Source organism: Ascaphus truei, chromosome 3, assembly GCF_040206685.1.
Source record: "Ascaphus truei isolate aAscTru1 chromosome 3, aAscTru1.hap1, whole genome shotgun sequence".
NCBI classification, from domain to species: domain Eukaryota; kingdom Metazoa; phylum Chordata; class Amphibia; order Anura; family Ascaphidae; genus Ascaphus; species Ascaphus truei.
Window position 1 is genome coordinate 64,378,772 of NC_134485.1, and position 22,584 is coordinate 64,401,355.

A 22,584-nucleotide genomic window follows, 5' to 3' on the forward strand; every position below is an offset into this window, starting at 1 on the left:
TGCTTAATTTGATTTCACTGTTTTTTTTTTCCCATTACAATATTTTTTTATTTTGTTTAAAATTTGCATAAATTTTCCATGATCGAATTATTGCATGCTTGAATAAAAAAAGGCAACTTTTTTTTTTATGCAGACGAATTTAAGTCAAACTTCTGAATAAACTATATTTTTCGCAGTGGATTTGAACTTTGGCCAACAGTTCACCCACCTCTACTTATTAGAGGAGTAATGTTTCAGAAGCAGCTCCCCCCCCCCAACGTAAAGTAAAATGTAAGAGAAAAAAACACAACACGCACAAATTGCTGCTTTACAGATGCAATCCCTTGTAGCTGACTAGAATATTTTTGCATAGAACTGAAGTATCAAACTGGGTTTCTTAAATAAATCTAATCATACTAATTGATTTGGCTGTGTTTGTTTTTTGGAAATGATTGATGTTATAGACCCTAAACAGGGAAGTATGTCATTCAAGTGTTTTCTGCTACCCTTATCACACCCTATCCTTGTAACAGAGCCAATAAAAATATAGGAATGGGGAAAGGGGGTGTTTGGCCTGTGCAAACTCTTGCTGAACGCACACGAATATCACACAAAGAGAGCAGCTAGAGAAAACCGAACCCCTCGTACGCTTACAAAATAACTTTAAACATCATTAAAAATACCCATCGATTTCTGATACTTTTTAGAAAGACCGCAGTCACACAGATTAAACGCCTCAAACATGTCATGGTCATTGGCTTATATCTGGGGTGAAACTAGAAAAACCAAGGTGGTGGTCTATGCCAGGGGTGCGCAAACGGGGGGGCACGAGATTTTTCTAGGGGGGAACTGGCGGTTGCCGGGGGATGGCGTGAGGCCACTGCAACTTCACTTACCTGGATTCAGAGGTTTGGTGTGAAGCGTCGCCATGGCAACACGGCATTAATGACGCCGCAAGGTCATTTGACGCCGGCAAAAGAGGTAGGGGGGGGTGCAGTTCAAATAGTTTGCGTACCCCTGGTCTACGCTACCAATACCAGTGCAAATACAATCAGTTTGTTAAACAGGAGTGAATAATGAGCTGAATAGCACCCCCCAAAAAAGTGCAAATGCAAATATATAATATACAATAATGTGCACAATATGAAAATAAATGATATTCTCCTCCACTCTGACCCTTAAATAGAGACTAGTTCCTGTTGTCTCTTCCAAATGAATTCTCAAGAGAAATAAGGGAGCGGGGGACTGTACCCGAGGAGAGGAAAAAAAAAAAGTACAATATGTGATATCCACGTAGCGTTGTACCCTCCAATTGTTACACTCGTTGAGTCGCATAGCCTACCGCTGATTCAGGCCTCGTTCAGGGTGCTGGCTTCGGAGGGAGGGCGTGCTGACGTGCTTGCTGCAGTGAGAAACAAAGTATTCAATTTGAATACTTGTTGTCAAGGTAGCAACTGGCCTGCCTCCGAAGCCAGGAGTTGCCGCTGACTACAGCTTCAGTAAACGAAAATTTCGTTTTTTGGAGCTGAAGCAGCGTCACAGGGACCAAGGCAGCCAATGAAATCATTCTTCAGAATGATTTCATGACTGCAACTTGGATACTTACCCTGCCGTGTGTAGCCCCGCCCCCTCCCCAACGCTGAAAAGTCTGCTGCTGGGGGATAATCACATGTCGCCCAGCAAACTCCCGCACTGCCTCCCTCACGCCCTCCCTCCGAGTCCTCAGCTGGCACCCTGAACGAGCCCTCAGAAGACCGATAGAAAGGACTGGGAGAAGCCTCTCCTTCTTTTCCGGGCGACCGTAACCGGAAGTGACGCTGTGGGATGTGCCGGACCCGAGAGGAGCGGGGAGATCGCAACTCACCCAGCCTATGCCTAAAATATTTTATTTCCTGTAAGCCTCAATTTTGGAGGGTTCTTGTATGAATATAAAGTGTACTTTTATTATCATTACAGTCTACACTATTTCTACTCCTCTCCTTCCCTGGGATCACTGGGACTACCTGACACCACATCTATCACATTGCCACAGAGTTGTGATATGCTTGATTTCATCACTCCTTTGTGAGTATAACAATTGGAGGGCACTACACTGCGTGGATATCGCATAGAACATTATGTACATTGTAGTTCTCCCCCCCCCCCCCCCCCCCGTCTCATTGGGTCCAGTCCTCCGCTCCCCTGTTTTTCTGGATAATTATATCAGGGGTGGCTAAATCTAGTCCTCAAGGGCAACCAACAGGTCAGGTTTTTGGGATATTCCTGGTTCAGCACAGGTGCCTCAATCAAAGACTGAGCCACCTGTGCTGAAGCAGGGATATCCTGCAAACCTGACCTGCTGGTGGCCCTTGAGGACTAGAGTTGGCCAATCCTGGCTTATATGATGGTAAGAATGTTTTGTTGTCATAATGATTGAGCTACCTTATCATATGTACCTTACATTAATTCTAAAAAGACATAAAAACAGAATGCCGAATATACTTTACAATATTTCTTGTTTTATATTGTTCCCACACACTTTATTGCAGATTGTCATATGCACAAATTATAAAAACAAAAACAAATGTGATAACCTCATAAATATGAGAAATTGATAATGCATATTATTTTCTTGGAGCGGCAGTGATGGTGTAATTAAAAGGTGTTTTTTTTTATCACATTTCTATTGAAGTACTTACCTATTTTTGCAGGATTGCAACTGCAAAATGGCCAGCATAAAATTGATCAACCCTAGGTAACATTTGTAAACAGAGGTGACACAATCCACTCCTGATTACAACCTCCTCTTGGAGATCTGCTGGGCTCCTTGCAGTGATCTTACAAGGGTAACCTAATTTGTAATTGCTTTTATCACCACATGAGTCCCCTTGATTAATCGGTTAATTGTTGCTGAACTCCTGAATACCTTTATCGCCTCATGGTTTATGAGGATACACTTAGGATATTAACTAATGGTAACCAAATAATAGAGTTATGTGCTCATTGAACCACACTACTGTAGTGTAGCCGTAAAAGTTTTAATTAGGCGAGCAAGAACATACTCGTCAATCATCTACTGTGGCAACTCAGATTTTTTAACCTATTGTATTATAACTTCCTCCAATGTGCTAAATTGATCACCGTACACCATGTAGAAGTGGTAATCAATAGAAGATGTTTATCTAAGACTGTACTATTCTGTTGGAAACATTTATCCTATTAAACTTTGCGTTTGCCAGAGATGTGAACTATCTCGAGAGTGCACAGCAAGGTGCTAATTAGAAGGTGAAAAAAGAAGGATTTTGGGCAAATATATAAATATATTTCAAGCAGTGAAGAGGCAGCTCTTTGAATTTGGAGGACTAAACATGGTCTCGATCATATTTCTTTTAACTGAAACTATATTTCATGTAGGATTAATAAACAAGAATCGCTGCATTCAGCTAAAACTGGCTTAACTGTGCATTTACTTTTTTTAAGATAAAGAAAATCCCTTTTCCACCCAAAAATTAAAAATGCTGAAATATAGTGAATTAAATAGAAATAGCTGTGTTAGTCCAGTTGCAATAGTGCAGAGTAAACGAGTACTTCAGTATTAGCTGGTAGCTTTTTTTTACATTGGACAAAAAATTGTTGTAAAAACTTCCAAGAGCTCTCTGTCTCTCTGTCTGTCTGTCTGTCGTTCTGTCTGTCTGTCTGTCTGTCTCTGTCTGTCTGTCTCTCTGTGTCTATTTCCACACTTTGTCATGCAGAGCTGAGATCCAGAAACAATACTGGAGCTTTCCATTAATGACCACTGGGGATCCCCACTGTTCACACTTAACACAGAGTCATCAACATATACCAACAGAGAACTCCTGTAATGCCAAAATACTTTATCGTATATAGATTTGGTCCGTGATGCAGCAGAGCAGGTACCACATGAAAGCAGACTTCAAGAAAGCTGGCTTAGGTTCAAGAAACCTTTTAATAGTTTTTTTTTTGAGTGGGCACTGGATTGTGTATAATGGCGCTTGTTATCAATATGTAGTGCAGTACAGTATGTACACGTTTTGCAAGAGAGTAGCAGGACTGTTACCAGCCCATAGATCCGGTGCTTTGATAAAGCACCCCGTGCGTGAAACGCGTTAGAGGATCTGTCAGGACTTTTTGTTTGCATATGTTTTTAAATTAATTTTTTTTTGAAACTGACCTCTGTCCCAAGGTACACATTCTTCAGCTGAGGTTTTTCTTCCTTGAATCATCCTGTACACCTTTTGCAGGCAAAAGTTAACCCCTTGAGTGCTAGAGGGAATAAATATGGCATATACAGTATGTCATTGCTTTGTTCCTGCTTATTCCGAGAAATCTTAAACACATCAAAGGACCCGTACGTTTGTGATTCCCTTATGACATCAACAAACAAGTCAAGATTTCATTTCTACCCTATAATTTTAATATTCAGTGGACTCGGGAAAGAATGCTTCAGCAATTCCGAGGCTGCAGTAAGATTAATTGGAAGTAATACTAGACATGATGCTTAAAGATTTATTATTTATTACCCAAAAAGGCCCATTCCTTTTCAAAGTCTATTTATATTCCAGCTATTCAGATCAACTAGATGGGTTTATGGGTCTCCTTATTAAACTGTGGGATGTGCTATGCAAATTGCCTGAAACCCGAATGAAATTTGATGTGTGTGGTAAAAGACAGGAGTTGTCACCATATTTATTAAGAGACTCGCTCTCCGTGAACTCCACAATTTTGGATATCTATTGTTTTTATAGAATTTGTACCACGTGGGTCCCAGGATCTAACAATAGTCTTTCCAGCTCCAGAGGACCCCCTCAGATTTGAACTCTCTAAGAAAATAAATGAGTAGGTGGGATTGCTACTTTAAAGTGAATTCCATACTTAAATACTAAGTATAATGATGGATATGCCCACCGACCAATGACTATGAGCCAAGGAAAGGACTAAGATGATGGGATAACCAAGAAGGATGACATCATGGTCCTGATGCTGTGAGTAGATCAAGTGGAAACACATCCGATGGATCGGCACTACAGCACTTAAGTATCCTTTTCATCATACACATCTACCACCATTCTTTGCGAAGTACTAGGCCTGCACCTATTAACACGCCCCCATTTCACATGAGTTCAAACACTGTTCTGGCACCAACAGTAGCCCATTAGTTAGCATCTGGGCCACCGGGACTGAGCAAGAGACACTAAGGGACAAATTGAGCAGCATGGTAGACTTTTATCCCCTCGCTACGATTGTCATAAGTATTGTGTGCGGTCGTCCAATTCTGAGGGCTCCGGTATGTGATCACTGTGCTTCTCATTTCTCATATATATTATCCAAAATATAAGTCTCTCTGCATTGTCTGACCCCGGCATGGTCTCTTGCCAGCTGAGTAGATTATTGAACTGAAACTACTTTGTGCACTGTGACGGTAACTCTGTGACAGGCTATTAATAATACACACCCAAAAATATAACTGGGTTGAACTGAACGAGGCTTAGATATGATAAAATATAATTTATTCCTTGAAAAAGGTGAACACAACAAGATAGTACAAATAATAACAAAATATAGCACTTACTTCAGATGCAATGATGAAACAGTCATAATTCTAGACTGGCAGTTCATACAGCCATCTTCAAAAATCACCAAGACACGAAAGACAATTGAGTAAGGGCTGATCCTGGTTTAAATACCATTTAAGCTCTTTACTCTCAACCCTAGGCGCCGAGCTGGCTAGGAAAAATCTCTTTGAAGTAGATTGTAAGTGTAAAGGATGACACTCCCAAACCACTCAACTTCCTTTGTTCCAGCCCTAGTATAAACAATCAGGGTAGTTAACTTTTGATCACTTTTGATCACAGGGCTATGCTAATTCTTCAGGATGTCCTTCCTGCCCTATTTAGCATAGCAGATGGAGTCTGCATTTTCAGAGCAGATCCAAAATCCCATACACACTTTAATATTTTCACATATTAATAAGTTCCGTTCTAAGGGGTCCAGTGGGTCGAAATCTGCCAGTTTTTAAAGCCTACAGTGACCCTACATATTGGCCAAATTTCAACTCTCTGCGACCTCCAGAACCGGAGATACAGAAATGCACTTTAACACATTTTTAAAATACAGGATTCTTCCCTTTAAAAAATGAATCTCTGCTTTTCACTCGTTCCACATTGAAAACAACGGGCTATGCCGCCATGGGCTTCAATGGAGCAACTCCGCCGTTGCAGTCAATGGGGTTCCCCGCCATAGGCTTTCAATGGAGAAACAGCCGCCATTGAAGTCTATGGGAAAAACCACAAATCTTTACATTCGTCCACACTCCGTCTGGTTGGTCGGAGGGGGCTGGGAAGGGTCAGGCATCCAGAACCTTGGAACATGACACCCAAAACCCATCCCTCTGGTCATTCCAGAACCGGAGATATGGACTTACATTTTTCAGCATTTTACACTTAGTCGTTTTTACGCCACGCGGCTTTTCCCCATTGGAGTCAATGGCCGGCGCCGCCATTGACAATGCATGGCGCACGCCGCCATTAGATTCAATGGGACCTCCGCTCCGCCATTGAAGTTAATGGCGCGACCCTCCTTCTCTGCTCGACCCCTTACGGGGGTATCTCATTCCTGGACCCGGTGTGGATCGTGTGTGGGGGTTCCTAGGAGCTAGGGGCAAAAAGAACTTTATTCCCAGGGGCCCTAGAACCTAAGATTCCCACGCCAATTGTCTTTGAACTTGACCGAAGTGATTAAACTCTTTTCAAAGACATTGTATCCGCTTTTGCGGTCTGCGGTTTGGATGGCTGCCAACCTGTTCCTCGAGGCCAGCATTGAGGAATCTCCATTGAAGTCAATGAGCCCATTGACTTACAATGGGAAACCGCCGCTCCTCCTCTCGGACGCCACCTGCTGGTCGTCGCTGGAAAACAGGTCCAAAACCGCTACTTCTCCCATTAGACCGCATGGAGCCGCAATGGCGGCCTATGGAAGGCTGCAAAATGGAGCCTGAAAAGGCGGGAAAAGGGAACAAAGGGCTATAATCACTAAATTAACATTAACCCCTTCCCTCCCGCATCAACCCTAGTGTATGTGTGAGTGCAAACACGAGGATAACACAATACAGTTATACAAGGGAATAAACATTTGGATACTGAAGCAAGGAAAAAAACACATTACTGGACCACAGTCCAGTTAACCCCTTGCTTCCCAAGTGAGAGTAGGGGGTGGCCAAATGGGGTGTAACCCCTTTAATCCCGGGCCAAACCCCCTTTATCATGACATGCACACCTACCACACGAGAAAATTTCCCTGGCAGTAAATGGACTTCATGGTGCCGGAAGTGACGTCAGTGTTGCCAGCTTGCCACAGCACCAGTCACCGGAGAGGAGGAAGGCAGCGCTGGATGCCGCAGAGGCCTCCCGCGCATGGGCAGAGGGTGCTCGGCGTGCATGCACAGAGGCCTCAGGCGCTCGGTGCACATGGTGTGCATGCGCAGAGGCCCCTGGCGTTTAGCGCACACGGCGAGCATGCGCAGAGGACTCCACAGCAGCACCATAGGGAGGACACACAGACACATACACACAGAGACACGCGCGCTCACACACCCCCACACACACACAAGGAATTCACTGTATAAATATAGAAATGCAAATAGCTAAAACAGAGTTTGTTCCGAGCACGCACGTTCTAAGTCAAACTTCTTTGCGTTTTGTCACTGAAATTGTGTTTTGTTTTTTCATTGAAAACATCACCATCACCATCACATAAAATGCGCGAGCTCGGCGCACATACACCCTTTTTTTACACATGAAGGAGGTAAACTCAGGCCCCCCACCCTAGTAGCCAAACTTTTGTATAGGGAAATAAGGCGGGGTTGCATATATATCATATCTGCGTGAAAAGTACTTTTCATTTTAGATCATTCTTTCATAGAACACCTAGATTTAAACCATGTAAAATAAAAACTATATACAGTAGATATAATTGTTTTTTTCGCCGTGATGCTGATTAAATCTGGTATTGATTTTATCCTTTCAAAAAGCAATGTTGATTAAGCCCTTATTCATATTTTCACGTTTGCTAGGTAGTAAACACATTTACAGTAGCTGCCAATGAATAAATTCCTGGAGGGCTAAGAACACCTAAAAAGATGGCCATTTTGCAGTGCTACAACTGTTTTTATAGATGGCAGGGTGAAGTGATAAAATGGGAAATGATGCCAACTCCTTCAGATTAATAGCAGATAGACTGACTTGTTCTTACTGCTCCTGTCTCAGTCCGCAGATTAAACTGTGTGGGCGAGATGGATGGAAAACAATCCAAAATAAAATGCATTAACATCCGTTCTATCTGCCATGTAGTTGTTTTCATGCACTTTTAATGGTACCGGGGTTGTAAGAGCGCGCTTCTAATTATTGCTTTGTAATGACGGGAAAAGCGCAGAAATGTCTGGTTTACTTTTCTTCTAGACATTCTGTTATGCAAATAAGTCTCCTATTAAATAGTTTCATCCATTCTAATGTTTACTGTGAGCTGCACTGGAAACATGCTGTAAAATGTGTTAGTACTGTATGTTTACGTAACCCAGTGGTTTTCAACCTTTTTTTGGTTAAAGAACCCTAGAAATAGATTGTGAAATTCTGAGGAATCCCAACCCTCTTCTCCTCCCCCCCCCATATCTCGTCTCCACCCTCTCCCACCCCCCCAGCTCTTTTTTTCTCTCCCCTTTCTTCACCCTCTCACACTCCCCCGTTACGCTCTCTCCCTCCCCAGTTACGCTCTCTCCCTCCCTCTCTTCTCCCCCCTTATATTCTCCCCCCCTTACATTCTCTCCCCTTTCTCTTCTCCCCTTACACTCTCCCCCCCTTACACACTCCCCCTCCCCCTTTACACTCTCCCTCTCTCTCACAAACATCAAAGGCAAATTCCAGGAAGGATTTAAATATGTTGGTTTGATTTTTATTTTTAGAGACACCCACCAATTAAATACATCCTGGTTATTAATGCAATGGACTAGTGCAGAGGTCCATTGGTCTGTGAGAGGTTCCCCCTCCCTGCACTGCCTAGCGTGTGCTTCTTGGGGGTGTGCTATTGATAGCAGCGCTGCTCTATGGTAGGGAGCTGCCGGAAAAATCCCTGCAGTCAAAACCGCAGAGATAGTGCGCGCATACCTATATTATCTTGCGGCCTGCGGTGCTGTGCCGGTCAAAAGCTCCCTCCTCCCGTCGGACGGAATTTGAACGCGACTTCCGGTGCTGACAGGAGCAGGGAGAGGAAGGATCACAGTGACCGGGCGGTTGCTGCAACTGAGCTTGGGACCTGCCGGGTCACTGCTGCGTGAGATGCCGCCCGGGCCTGGGACAGCTGGGAGAGTTGTGCTAGCTCTTTCCCAATGGTGCCCGCGGAACCCGGGGTCAAACCACTGACGTAACCATTCAAATGCATTAAACACATTTTTGATTAGCAGCGTAAGATATCTTTGCAGTCGAAATTTTTATGTGATTTTCCTAGCTATTTTGTGTCCAGTATGTAGTGTGCACTGAACATGTTTTGTCCCCATAAGAGGTCAGACACCATTCTGTTATTATTTTTCTTAAATTCTTCAACATACTGTATGGAACAAGATTTAACAATCCTGAACCAGAGCAAATATGTTATATTCTTATGTATCTAGTTTGGCAACCGGAATCTTTTCTCGATCTTGAAGTGCTACATTTAGTACAGGAACCAAATTCGTGCAAGGTGCACAAAAGAAACCTTTCCTTGTGAAATGTTGCACCTTACTCTCAAAATCTGATATATGCCCAAATGTGGCAAGTAATTCATTACAATATAGTTTGCAAACATCATGTAGCATTAACATATACAGTATATGTGCTAAATTGGATTACAGCATTTATCTGATTTATACAGCACAGGTAATGGGAGCGAACCCCCCAGCAATGCTACTAAGATGATGGTCTATAAAGTACAAAAATAAAAGTTCATCTCTGAGAAGACCTTTAAGTATAAAAGAAAATATACATGGATGTCCCAAACAGTGTCTGTAAACCCGGGTGAATTGTCCCACGGAGTCAGTAATTATAACTGATATCATGAAGCCACTGTGCAGACTGATAGGTGCATTAGAAACCACACTAGAAGCAGGCTCACTAGCCTAAACGTATGAAGCATATGTTGTGAGTCTGCAGTTGTATGAAACATTTCATCCCAATGTGGTTGTAGTCCGTGGTGAAATGAATGTAAAAGACTGAATGAGTTACTCACTCCGTTCCACAGATCACTGAGGGCTGTCGGCGTGCTCCTGCCGTGGAGAAATCGGTAAAGAGGCTTGTTTGTAAGACGGTGTAGCTGCCGTAGGGAAAAAATGTAGAACTGGACTACCGTCAGGTAAAGCACAAAAATGTTTTATTGCACATAGAATACAGAATTCCCATTGCTGTATTCTGTGTGCCAATTACACTTTGTACGTTACCCGACGGCTGTCCAGTTCTACATTTTTTCCCTACGGCAGCTGCACCGCCTTAGGCCGCGTCCATGTTTAGTGCTTGCGGGCGGAGGCGTGCTGAGGCGCGCTTCCGCTCAGCACTGAGCCCCTACAGCCGCAATTAGAGCGGCTTTAGTAGGGGTTCGCCTACGCTTCCGCAAGCGCGCGGAAGCGTAGGTCTTAGGGAAATTTAAAATTTGCCCGCTTGCCGGCGCGTAGGGCCAGTCACGTGAGCGGTTCGCCCAATGAGGGCGAACCAGCTCCGTGACGTCACTGGGCCGCCCCCGGCTCGCCCCGTGACGGCGCGCAGGGAAAGCACCTGCAAGGCCAGGAAAAGCACCCGCTTTCCCTGAGCCTCAGCGCGCCAGCGGGAAGCTTGGCCGAGGCCTTACAACCAAAGACCCTTCACTGATTTCTCTGATTTATTCTGGGATTCAGTGAGCGCTCTTTGAATCCCTCTTGATGTGCACACAGGAAAGTAGTATGAAACGTCTAATGGGATTACTTACTTTCTATGTGTATACTGTAGATCTTAAAGCAGATGCTTTACTTTTTAACGCTTGTGTTTTATTCACTTTTACATGATAGAATAGGAAGGAATGTGACATTTAAGCTATTTCTGTTTTAAGTATATACAATTAAAATACAAATACTGTACAGTTTTCCGTGTTTTTTATTATACTTTGCTTAATCTTTGATTATTTAAAAGGTCCAAGTTTATTATATTTCATTAAAAGGGACTGTCCATTATTCATACATACAGTACACGTCTCTCATTCTCAGCCTTGGTACAAAGGAACAGCTCTTTAGTATACACAACTTTTATACAGCACTTGCTTGCAATGTCACTTTTCAAAATGTGCACATTTATAAAATATGTTATTAGCACGTTTTACGGAATACACTTGGGATATCTTATTCACTGATTTGGTGCTACTAAGTGGATTTTTAAATACGTGTATCTTGAAATTAATTATTTAGAGAAAAATAAGTGCTGGAAAACTCTTGTTTGGGGTGCCCCTTTGCCCCAGTGAATAGCGCACACATTAAAGCATGACAAATCCAGTACTGTATTGTCTGTCCTTGGACAGTGTATTATGTTGCCGGTCTTAGCTCAAACTAGATTACTGTTAACCAACTTTGGAATGGGAGATGTAAACGCAAGGTGGAAAATCGAGAGTAATACATTGATGGATTTTAACACTGGACGCCTCAAATACAGTTGTCCTACCGCTCGATCCTCCCCCACCCGCCCAAAAAAGAAATCCCATTTGAAGGAATAACAATGTTTTTATTTAGTGGAATATATTGACGGGGTTATTGATGCAGTGCACCAATTGTCTTTATCATTTTTCTTCTTCTGCCTTAGACCACTTGGACCCAGATCCACAAAAGGATGCTAAGTTTTAGCACGCCTCAGCTGCCATTCATATGGATTGGAGTAAAAGCGTACTAAAGCGTAGCACCGTTTTGTGGATCGAGGCCTTGGTGTCCTCTCTTTCCATTGCTCCCAGTGTGTGTGTGCTCCCTATGATGGGAAACTCGGCCTTCATTGTTTCACTGGGAAGCTCATCTTTACTTCTTGCTGCATGATGCCCATACAAGGACATCAGTGTCCGGTAACAAATTGTGCTGGGAAAGGTGCAATGTGTTGGTGCTCTCGAGGTTAGGAGCATCGATGACCTTCCTTTAAGAAATGGCCCTTTAAGGGTGCACGTGAGGTTTTGGGGAATATAAGACTTCAGTATACAATAGGTTGAGGTGAATTTAAGGCTCCTTTTACAAGGTATAGTGCTTTTAAACTCTTCATTCAGCATCGACTGTATTAAACTTTAGGACAATGCATTAGGCCACGATTATAGTGATGTTGCGCGCCGCCGGAATAAACTCATGGAGATCAATGAAGGCGCACATAGTGCGCGCTAGGGAGCGACAGACTGCAGAGGAGACAAATTAAATTGTTTATGACGCGCGACGGCCGTGTCACGTGAGCGGTTCAGCCAATGAAGGTGAACCGCTCACGTGACGTCACGGCCATGCCTCTACCATGCCTGCCGATCGCCTAGTGCATGTTTCCTAGCCTAGTGCATGTTTCGCGCTCAACGTCACGCACGCCACAATAATCGCGGCCTTACCGTGGCTAGCCGTACGACATATATATGAAAATGTGTGCTTGCCCTGCACTCCTGTTAATCCAATAATATTCTTTTGAGTTTTCAGTGGTGCGTTGCATCTCCGTGGCGGGATCCCCTCAGACCATCACAATTAAGGAAGCAAGGAGAAGTAGTCGCATTCGCACTGTTCAAAGCGTCCTAAAACCATTTTAATAGTATTCATAGAATACAAATAGTGGCACAACGCCTCCTTGCTTCTTCACTAGCCAAAAGACACTACAGTAATATGGTAACCATGATTCCGGCCATGCCTTAAAAACACGATTAAACCTGGGGCAATCAATTAAAAGAACATATTAATGGTGTAACAAAGTTACTGTGAGGGTAATGTTAAAATGTTAAATATAGCTCAAAGAAAGCTGCGAGAGAGCGTACATTATTAAGAAACTGATTATTTTTGTGACTGATGTGTTTTTTGTTTTATATTTGCAGTTTCCGATGAACTTCTCCTGGGGTAAGTATTTTGCTTTAGTCTCCTACACAAAGCTTGTTTTTTGAGTTACAAGACAGACATATTGTTGACCTGCAGCTACTGTATACAGCTGGTTGCTTTTAAGAGCCTGCAAGAGCATAACAGCTGAGAGGCGTGCATTTCATACTTTCTCTGTACGGATCTGGCACCTAACAGCTTAATTATTTATGTATTTATTGGTTTATTTTTGTTTAAGCCTAGTAAAGATCAGGTGAGCACATCTTAAGTTGAAAAATATATTCAATTTAGTTTATTTTTACCTCAGTACAATTCCTGTAAAAAATAAATACATGTATTTAAACTTTTGAATATACAACAGCAATTAAGACAAAATACTTAAGAGTCCACCCACGTCTCATGCAGCCTCACCACGCTTATTCAAGTCTCCACATTCTGTGTGGGAATATGTCAATGTATCAATGCACCATTGTGTCACGATACCCAGTTTGGGAATCACTATTATAGCCAGTGTTGTTTTTGACAGATCACAACTTTATTGGGCACTTATGAATGCTCACCTCATCCTTCTCCCTTGGCATTGAGATAGATCCTCACAATGAGTCATACTGAGCCACTAATTGAGCCAGTTGTGCTGAAGTAGGGATATCCTGAAAATCTGGTCTGTTTGCGGCCCTCGAGGACTGGAGTTGTGCAGGCCTGGTGTAGTGGAACATAGGCTTTACTGCAGTGCTCAAGGCCCACAAGCAGGTTATGCTATATTTAAAAAATAATAAAAAGGAACCACATTAGAAAAACTGGATCACCTACATGTTACTTCAATGTAGAATGGAATAGAAGTAATTTGGGCTCATGTAAAAATGTACCTGATGATCGAACGTACCTCATACCTTAGCTATGCTTAGTACCAAACCTGTAATTGTGCTTTGAAAGTCAGAGACACTGAAGTGATGTTCATGTATGTATGTATGTATGTTTGTATGTATGTCTTTATTTATATAGCGCCATTAGTGTACATAGCGCTTCACATTAGTAATACACGTGACAATCATAAATAACAAATAATACAAATAACAGATCATGGGAATAAGTGCTTTAGACATAAAAGTAACATTTAGGAAGAGGAGTCCCTGCTCCGAGGAGCTCACAATGTCAGGTTATAACTACCACTTTTCTGCAAAATGTATCTGAGCCACCAAGAGATAGTAAGGGACTGCCCTGGAAGTTTAATCTGTAGGAAAGTACACTATATTTCAAACCTTGCTTACCATTTTGTCTTTGCTTATGTAAACTTTTATTGTCTTCAGGCTGAAGTTTATATTTGGGCCCACAGCCTTGCAGGCCTTGGATTTGGTTGATCAGCGTTCAGTCACACAAGTGACAAGTCCCAGCGGAAGGACCACGTTCCAGGTGAGGCTAGTGCTTATTTTACGCTAAAATATCTCCCCAAGTACTGGTAGCATTAATTATGTTCAGTGTCATATAAAACTGGAGTGGTGACAACACTAGCTTTGGCGTCGTGTTTGTCAGTTCTAACTCTTATGACATTGAGCAAGTTACTTTATCACACATTATGCACCCGGATTATATTGTAAATTCTTTGGGACGAGGACTCATTATTCCTGCAAAATTATATGCCTACATTGACACTGACAGAAGGGAAATTAAGGTGACAAAAATTATTGCAAATGAATACTTCTACATACATTGTTTGTAGATAAATGGTGCAGTCTTAAGCCATTATAATCCCCATACATGTATTTTGTTGTACACTGATTTCTTCAGTCTTAGGCCAGGTCCATAGTAGGTGACCGAGTGCATGACATCACGCGCGCCTGTAATTGAGGAGATCCGTGTCCTGCAGGGTTGCGTGATGGGGGGTGTGCCGAAGGCCGGACGGGGGTCGTGCCTGTGATGTCACGTGAGCGGTTCGCCCTCATTGGCTGAACCACGCACGTGACCCAGCCGTCTGGCTGCAAATTCAAACACGTTTGTCTCGCCACGCATCGGCTGCTTCGGCGCTCACGTGCACGCGATCTATGGACATGCGCAAAAGCTTCCAGTTGTTTGTATTTGGTGCGAGCAACATCGCTCGCGCCGTCGGATCAACTATGGACACAGCCTTCGCTGCGATGGTGTGCTGCCTGAAGAGAAAAGGATTTGAAGAAATAACTGTTTGACTTCTGCGCAGGGGTGACCAGAAAGTTAAAATGAAAGATTATATTGAAAGATACAGACCCTTAATGTTTGAACAAATAAAGGCTGTATACTGTAAGCCAGAACATTGTGTTGATGGTACAAATTTCTATGTTTGTTATATCACTTTTAATTGCGATCTCACTACGGCAAAATGTAAAAACAAAATAAATAAAGAAGGTTAATACTGCAATGTCTGCTGGGATTTACAGCTCTAGTAGCAAAGAAGACCCCTCAAACAACTTAGTGCTCAGTATTGTTGTAATGAAACTACTGTACCTGCTTTTGAGAGAGAGAGAGTAACTCTTACCCTGACTTGGAGAAGCAGTGAATGGTTTACTTCAAGCCTGCACAACTCCAGTCCTCGAGGGCCGCAAACAGGCTAGGGTTTCAGGATATCCCTACTTCAGTACAGCTGGCTCAATTAGTGGCTCAGTATGACTGAGGCCTGTTTGCAGCCCTCGAGGACTGGAGTTGTGCAGGCCTGGACTTTGTTTGGCAACCCACTTGTGTTTCTCTAGATTTTTTTATTGGTGTTGATACCTTTTTAGCGGTCTTCCCCTTTTTTATACCAGGATAGAAAGCAGCGTTTCCCTGGTGCTGGACCGCGCTGGCTTTGGGGGACACCTTGGTTCACGAGATACCGATACCGAAAAGTAGCACTGATACTTCCTCGTATTTAAATCCTGGCGTGATGCGGGCCAATTAGAGGCCACAACTGGTAAACTTTTACCTGGAAGTATTGCAGAAAGAAGGGGGTCCCCCGACACTGAAAATAGCGAGTTTCAACTCTGGGGGACCCTTTTTGTTTCCATCTAGCTAAGAAAAAAGGGGGGATGGAGTGTTTAAAATAAATAATAATAATCACACATAGGGCAAGCTACTTTAATGTACCAGCATAAGCGTTCTTAGTACATCAAACTGTATTGTGTGTATGAAGAAGACCAGTTAGGTTTTTAAAGCCCAGTGCACTATAATCAGACACAAAGTAAGTTATGGGGAGTAGAAAAGTGACAACCCCTCCACCGTACAGTAAATAAAAATATCACTTGTGAGCACATTTCCATGTCTCGGACAGATCCACAAACCTGCCTTTCCCCATTATCTTTTGGCATTCAAAAATTCCACTGCTTTCCACGGCTTTTTCAGCACAGCCTGGGTTTACCAAGTGCCAGTAAATCTACTCACAGACCTGTCTAAGACGTGAATGTGCTCACAAGTGGTACAGTATTTTTATTTGCTGTACACTGTACGATGGAGGCATTTTGTCACCTTTCTACTTGCCATAACGTACTTTGTGTTGTAGACCAGGGTCGTGCAATGTTTTTTGGCTGCGCCCCCCTATGTATTGGTCCCTGCGCTCGCGCCCCCCCTCCCTCATTTTCCCCCTCCCCCCGAGTGACCCGGCATCAAATGACGCAGAGGGTCACGTGACTTCACATCACGTGACCCCGCAGCATTATTTGACACGCGTTGTCATGATGACGCGGCACGCCACGTGACCCCACGGTGTAATTTGACGCCGCGTTATCATGGCGACGTATGCAGAAGGCGGCTGAATCCCGGTAAGTACAGGGTGCAGAGGCCTCGTGCGGTCCCCTGGCATTTAATTTAAAGGCCTTGGGGAAGAGCCCGGGGCCTCTGCAACCGCCCGGGTCGAAACAGCTGTCTGTGAGTAGATTTACAGGCTATGCACTTATTTAACCCAAGCTTTGAAATGCAGCAGGCATAAGCTTACACATGTTAAAGAGGCACTCCAAGGTTTGTTTCTTTTTTTAACATTTTGTTTTTATTCAGGATTGAAGTATGGGGTCTCCGGAGCTGAACCCCATTAATTTCCACTCGGGGGACTCCCTGCTTCTGGAGATATTTACCTCCGTAGGGGCTGCTGGAACATTCTGTTGCGTTCTTGGATTGCTTCATGTGTTTTCGTTTCCTCAGTAACTGCTTTGTCTCATCTGATTCTTGTTTTGTGTAGGTGGCTCCTTTATTTTTTCCTGCTCTTTCAGTTACAATCTTAATAAGTTTTTCATAATTGTTAACGTTTGTATCTATAGCAAACTGAAGTGATTTTTCAGCTTCAGTTGAAATTCTCTGCTGTTATATGGGAAACTGGCAGCAAAAATATCTAACAACATTTCTGAACGCTTGACACATACATACACATACATCTCTATCTCTCTCTCTCTCTCTCTCTCTCTCTCTCTCTCTCTCTCTCTCTCTCTCTCTCTCTCTCTCTCTCTCTCTCTCTCTCTCTCTCTCTCTCTCTCTCTCTCTCTCTCTCTCTCTCTCTCTCTCTCTCTCTCTCTCTCTCTCTCTCTCTCTCTCTCTCTCTCTATATATATATATCTATATATATATATATATATAGATATATATATATAATGTGTATATATATATATATAGATATATATCTATATATATATAGATATATATATATATATATATAGATAGCAAGAGCTGCTCCACTTCCGCGTCCGGAGTGCAGGAGATGACGCGCAAGTGGAGCAGCTCTTGCGGCTGGAAAAGTCTCACTGACACACGGCTAAGAGCCTAAAGACTATTTTATGTGAGTGTTATCCCTGTGTTTATTTGTGCAGCTGTTTTTATTTAATAAATGCTCTGTTTGAAACCTTATATTGATACCGTACCTCACTCACCCCCTGAACTGCTGAATCGGGGAGAATGAAAAGGATTGCCTAACTCCACGCACCCAAAGAGGATCTTTAACTGCAGTTCTCAACTAAAGAACACAGTTTTGGTACCTTAATTTTGGTCCACATCTTGGAAGGGTTAAGCTGAACCCCACAGACTATTATACCACATCTTGGCTTACACAGGGCCGTGTAAGTAATTGATTTTGACTATTATAATCACCACTACCCCCCCTCCTCCGAGGACAAGTTGGAGTGTTTATCAAAGAAACCTCTATATACCAACACTTACACAAGGCCGTGTAAGTTTAATTTTAACATTATCATTACAATCATCCCTCAATAGGGGTGTTAACCCCCATTTGTGACTATCTGTGGTTTTTTTGTGTGTCCTGTTTTCTTTAACCCCTTGCTCCCCTGTTTTTTCTGTTTTTACGTATCTTTAAGGGATTTGGATGATCCTTACACCGGGTTGAAGCAGAGGGGATCGAAGGTTGTCTTTGGTCATTTTCAGAGATAACCCATTGGAGTTATTAATTGTCTATTACCTTATACTATACCATTTTATTTCTGTTTCGTGACTTGGGGTAAGCGCCTACTGTTTCTGTTTTATATATATATATATATATATATATATATATATATATATATATATATATATATATATATATATACATACATACATACTTGTTTTACTCCACTCATTTATTGTGACATCACTTCTTAAACCACCTTTTCCAGCTCTGTTTGGTGCTTAAAGGGGGACTGATGACAAGTCAATGTGGAAGATTTTACCCGGTTGCAAAATGAATATTATGCTAGCATCTGCTCTTGTGATTTTTCTTTGACAGGACAGACTACCTTTTATACCAAAAAATGTCCTTGGTTACTGATATTTTCACCATTGTGTTGAAACCAGTTGACCAATGTAGATACCATTTTTGGAGGTGATCTCATAAGATTGAGAAGTTTAATACTTACATCTACAAACTGGATCTCCTTTTCAAGACAGAATGTAAAACTTAGCACTGATTAATAGACGTCAATGTCATGAGAGAGAGGATTTGGCCCGGGATTAAAGGGGTTACCCCCCCATTTGGCCATCCTCTACTCTCATTTGGAATGCAAGGGGTTAACTGGACTGAGGTCCAGTAATGTGTTTTTACCTTGCTTCAGTATCCAAATGTTTATTCCCCTGTGTAAATGTAATGTCTCATCCTGGTGTTTGCACTCACACATACACTAGGGTTGATGCGGGAGGGAAGGGGTTAATGTTAATTTAGTGATTATAGCCCTTTGTTCCCTTTTCCCGTCTTTTCAGGCTCCATTTTGTAGCCGTCCGTAGGTCTCCATTGAGCCTCCATGCGTTCTAATGAGAGAAGTAGCGGTTTTGGACCTGTTTTCCAGCGACGACCAGCAGGTGGCGTCCGAGAGGAGGAGTGGCGGTTTCCCATTGTAAGTCAATGGGCTCATTGACTTCAATGGAGATTCCTCAACGCCGGCCTCGAGGAACAGGTTGGCAGCCATCCAAACCGCAGACCGCAAAAGCGGATACAATGTCTTTGAAAAGAGTTTAATCACTTCGGTCAAGTTCAAAGACAATTGGCGTGGGAATCTTAAGTTCTAGGGCCCCTGGGAATAAAGTTCTTTTTGCTCCTAGGAACCCCCACACATGATCCACACCGGGTCCAGGAATGAGAGATCCCCGTAAGGGGTCGAACGGAGAAAGGGGGTCGCGCCATTGACTGCAATGGCGGAGCGGAGGCCCCATTGAATGTAAGGGCGGCGTGCGCCATGCATTGTCTATGGCGGCGCCGGCCATTGATTCCAATGGGGAAAAGCCGCGTGGCGTAAAAACGACCAAGTGTAAAATGATGAAAAATGTAAGTCCATATCTCCGGTTCTGGAATGACCAGGGGGATGGGATTTGGGTGGCATGTAGCCAAGATTCCGGCTTTTATGCATGACCCTTCCCAGCCCCCTCCGACCAACCAGACGGAGTGTGGACGAATGTAAAGATTTGTGTTTTTTCCATTGACTTCAATGGCGGAGCGGAGGTCCCATTGAATCTAATGGCGGCGTGTGCCATGCATTGTCTATGGCGGCGCCGGCCATTGATTCCAATGGGGAAAAGCCGCGTGGTGTAAAAACGACCAAGTGTGAAATGCTGAAAAATGTAAGTACATATCTCCGGTTCTGGAATGACCAGGGGGATGGGATTAGGGTGGCATGTAGCCCAGGTTCCGGCTTTAATGCATGACCCTTCCCAGCCCCCTCCGACCAACCAGACGGAGTATGGACGAATGTAAAGTTTGTGTTTTTTCCATAAGCTCCTATGGCGGCGTTTCTCCATTGAAAGTCTATGGCGGGAAACCCCATTGACGGCAACGGCGGAGCCCGCCATTCAACGCTATGGCGGCGGATCCCATTGATTTCAATGGGGAAAGAGTGAAAAGCAGAGATTCATTTTTAAAGGGACGAATCCTGTATTTTAAAAAAATTATTAAAGTGTATTTCTGTATCTCCGGTTCTGGAGGTCGCAGAGAGTTGTAATTTGGCCAATATGTAGGGTCACTGTAGGCTTTAATAACTGGCAGATTTCGACCCACTGGACCCACCAGAACGGAACTTATTAATAAGTGAAAATATTAAAGTGTATATGGGATTTTGGATCTGCTCTGAAAATGCAGACCCCATCTGCTATGCTAAATAGGGCAGGAAGGGCATTCTGAAAAACTTAGCATAGCCCTGTGATCAAAAGTGATCAAAAGGTAACTGCCCTGATTGTTTATACTAGGGGCAGGAACAAAGGAGCTGAGTGGTTTTAAGTGTGGTACTTCACACTTACAGGGGAAGCCAAAATCTACTTCAAAGAGATTTTTCTAGCCAACTCGGCGCGTAGGGTTAAGAGTAAAGGGTTGAAATGGTATATAAGTCAGAGTCAACCCTTACTCAATTGTCTTCATGCATGGTCTTCATGTTCTTCATGCATTGTCGTGATGTCCACATCTGAACCTGAATTATGGAAGAAATGGCCCATCCTGTATCTTGATGGCTTTCTTGTCCTAACCTTTAAGTAAATGCTATATTGTGTCTGTTATTTGTATAATCTGTTGTGTTCACCTTCTTCAAGGAATAAATTATATTTTATCATATCTAAGCCTCGTTCAGTTCAACCCAGATATTTGGTGTTTATTATATCTTGTCATAAGTTACCGTGACAGTCAACATTTTTGTTTAAAGTGAACATTATTTCACTTATTAACTTTGGCTGAAATTCCTTAAGGTGGCAAAATACATAGTTAAATACTTCAATGTTAGTATTCTCATGAGTAAGGGTCATTTAGTTAAATCCTTTTGCCAAAGCGTTATAAGCCTGCAGCCACTTCACGGCATGACCAGTATGCAGGTCCCAACACTACCTGCAAAAATTCTCATTTACTTCTGCAGTGGAGGGAGAATGGCCTCAGTGGACCAGTCCTCAGGAACATGGAAAAACTTCTGGGAGAAGGGGTCACTAACCTCCAAACAACTGATACCAGTTGAAAATTAAAATTAATGAACACACAATCCCAGCAAGCTCTAACCCCAGAACCCACCACATCACACACACACACACACACACACACACACACACACACACACACACACACACACACACACACACACACACACACACACACACACGAGAAGGACTGGCTGGGGAGCCTGGTTCAATTCCCGGTGACTGCTCCTTGTGACCTTGGGCAAGCCACTTTATCTCCCTGAGCCTCAGGCACCAAGAACATAGATTGTAAGCTCCACAGGGCAGGGACCTGTGCCTGCAAAATGTCTCTGTAAAGTGCTACGTAAAAACTAGTAGCGCTATACAAGAACATGAGAGATATATATATTTGTGTGGCCAAATGTACACAACAAAAGACAAAAATACCCAATGCTACATCCAATGTGACAAAATACATAGTTAAATACTTTAATGTTAGTATTCTCATGAGTAAGGGTCATCCTCCTGCTGGCCTGCCTCGTTCGTAAGAGAATTGTTGATAAACACACATCTGGTGCAATTTGCAAATTACAGAAAAATATTATTTTTGGATTTGTATCAGTGGACTTTCTATATGTTTGTTTGTTTTTTTTACCACATTAGATTTTTTTTTTTCTCATGGTCCCTTGACCCAACAATTTCAGTTTCCATGAATTGCAATATATTATTTTTATTATACTGTATAGTAACTCGCTAGGAATTTTACAATATGATACATTAGTTGAGTGAGTTTTTGTGGAAATGACTGCAAAGCACATACGTTTAGATTTTGGTGGTGTTACAACAGTCGGAAAAATGAGGTCCCTGTTCCAATTTTAGTGAGAAGCCGGGTAATACACATTGAGCAATGCATTCACTTCATTGCCTTTTGTATCTGTTTGTGCTTTTTTGTCTATTTGGTATGTAATTTACATCTCTCTGTAGTAACCCCACTACAGTATACTGTGCTGCGCTGCAGAATATGTTGGCGCTTTCCAAATAAATGATAATAATTAACTTCTATTCCAAGTCCTCTATAGGGCTACTTTGAAAACCAACGTGTGACTGTTTGTGCAGTTTCGCCTGAAGCCATTGTATTCATTTTTTTCTACTCCTTTTTTCAAATGAGGTTTAATACAGATAAATGTAAGGTTATG

The 22,584-nt window shown here is 42.7% G+C and overlaps 1 protein-coding gene across 2 annotated transcripts in view; it reads left to right on the top strand.

The window, feature by feature from the left end:
- Nucleotides 1–22,584, top strand: part of ZSWIM7 (zinc finger SWIM-type containing 7) — an 80,017-nt gene that overhangs the window by 18,633 nt on the left and 38,800 nt on the right. For both annotated transcript variants that reach the window (XM_075594175.1, XM_075594176.1), the window contains exons 3-4: nt 13,057–13,078; nt 14,362–14,464. In XM_075594175.1, coding sequence (XP_075450290.1) covers nt 13,057–13,078; nt 14,362–14,464 — 125 coding nt within the window. The remainder of the gene's footprint in view (nt 1–13,056; nt 13,079–14,361; nt 14,465–22,584) is intronic.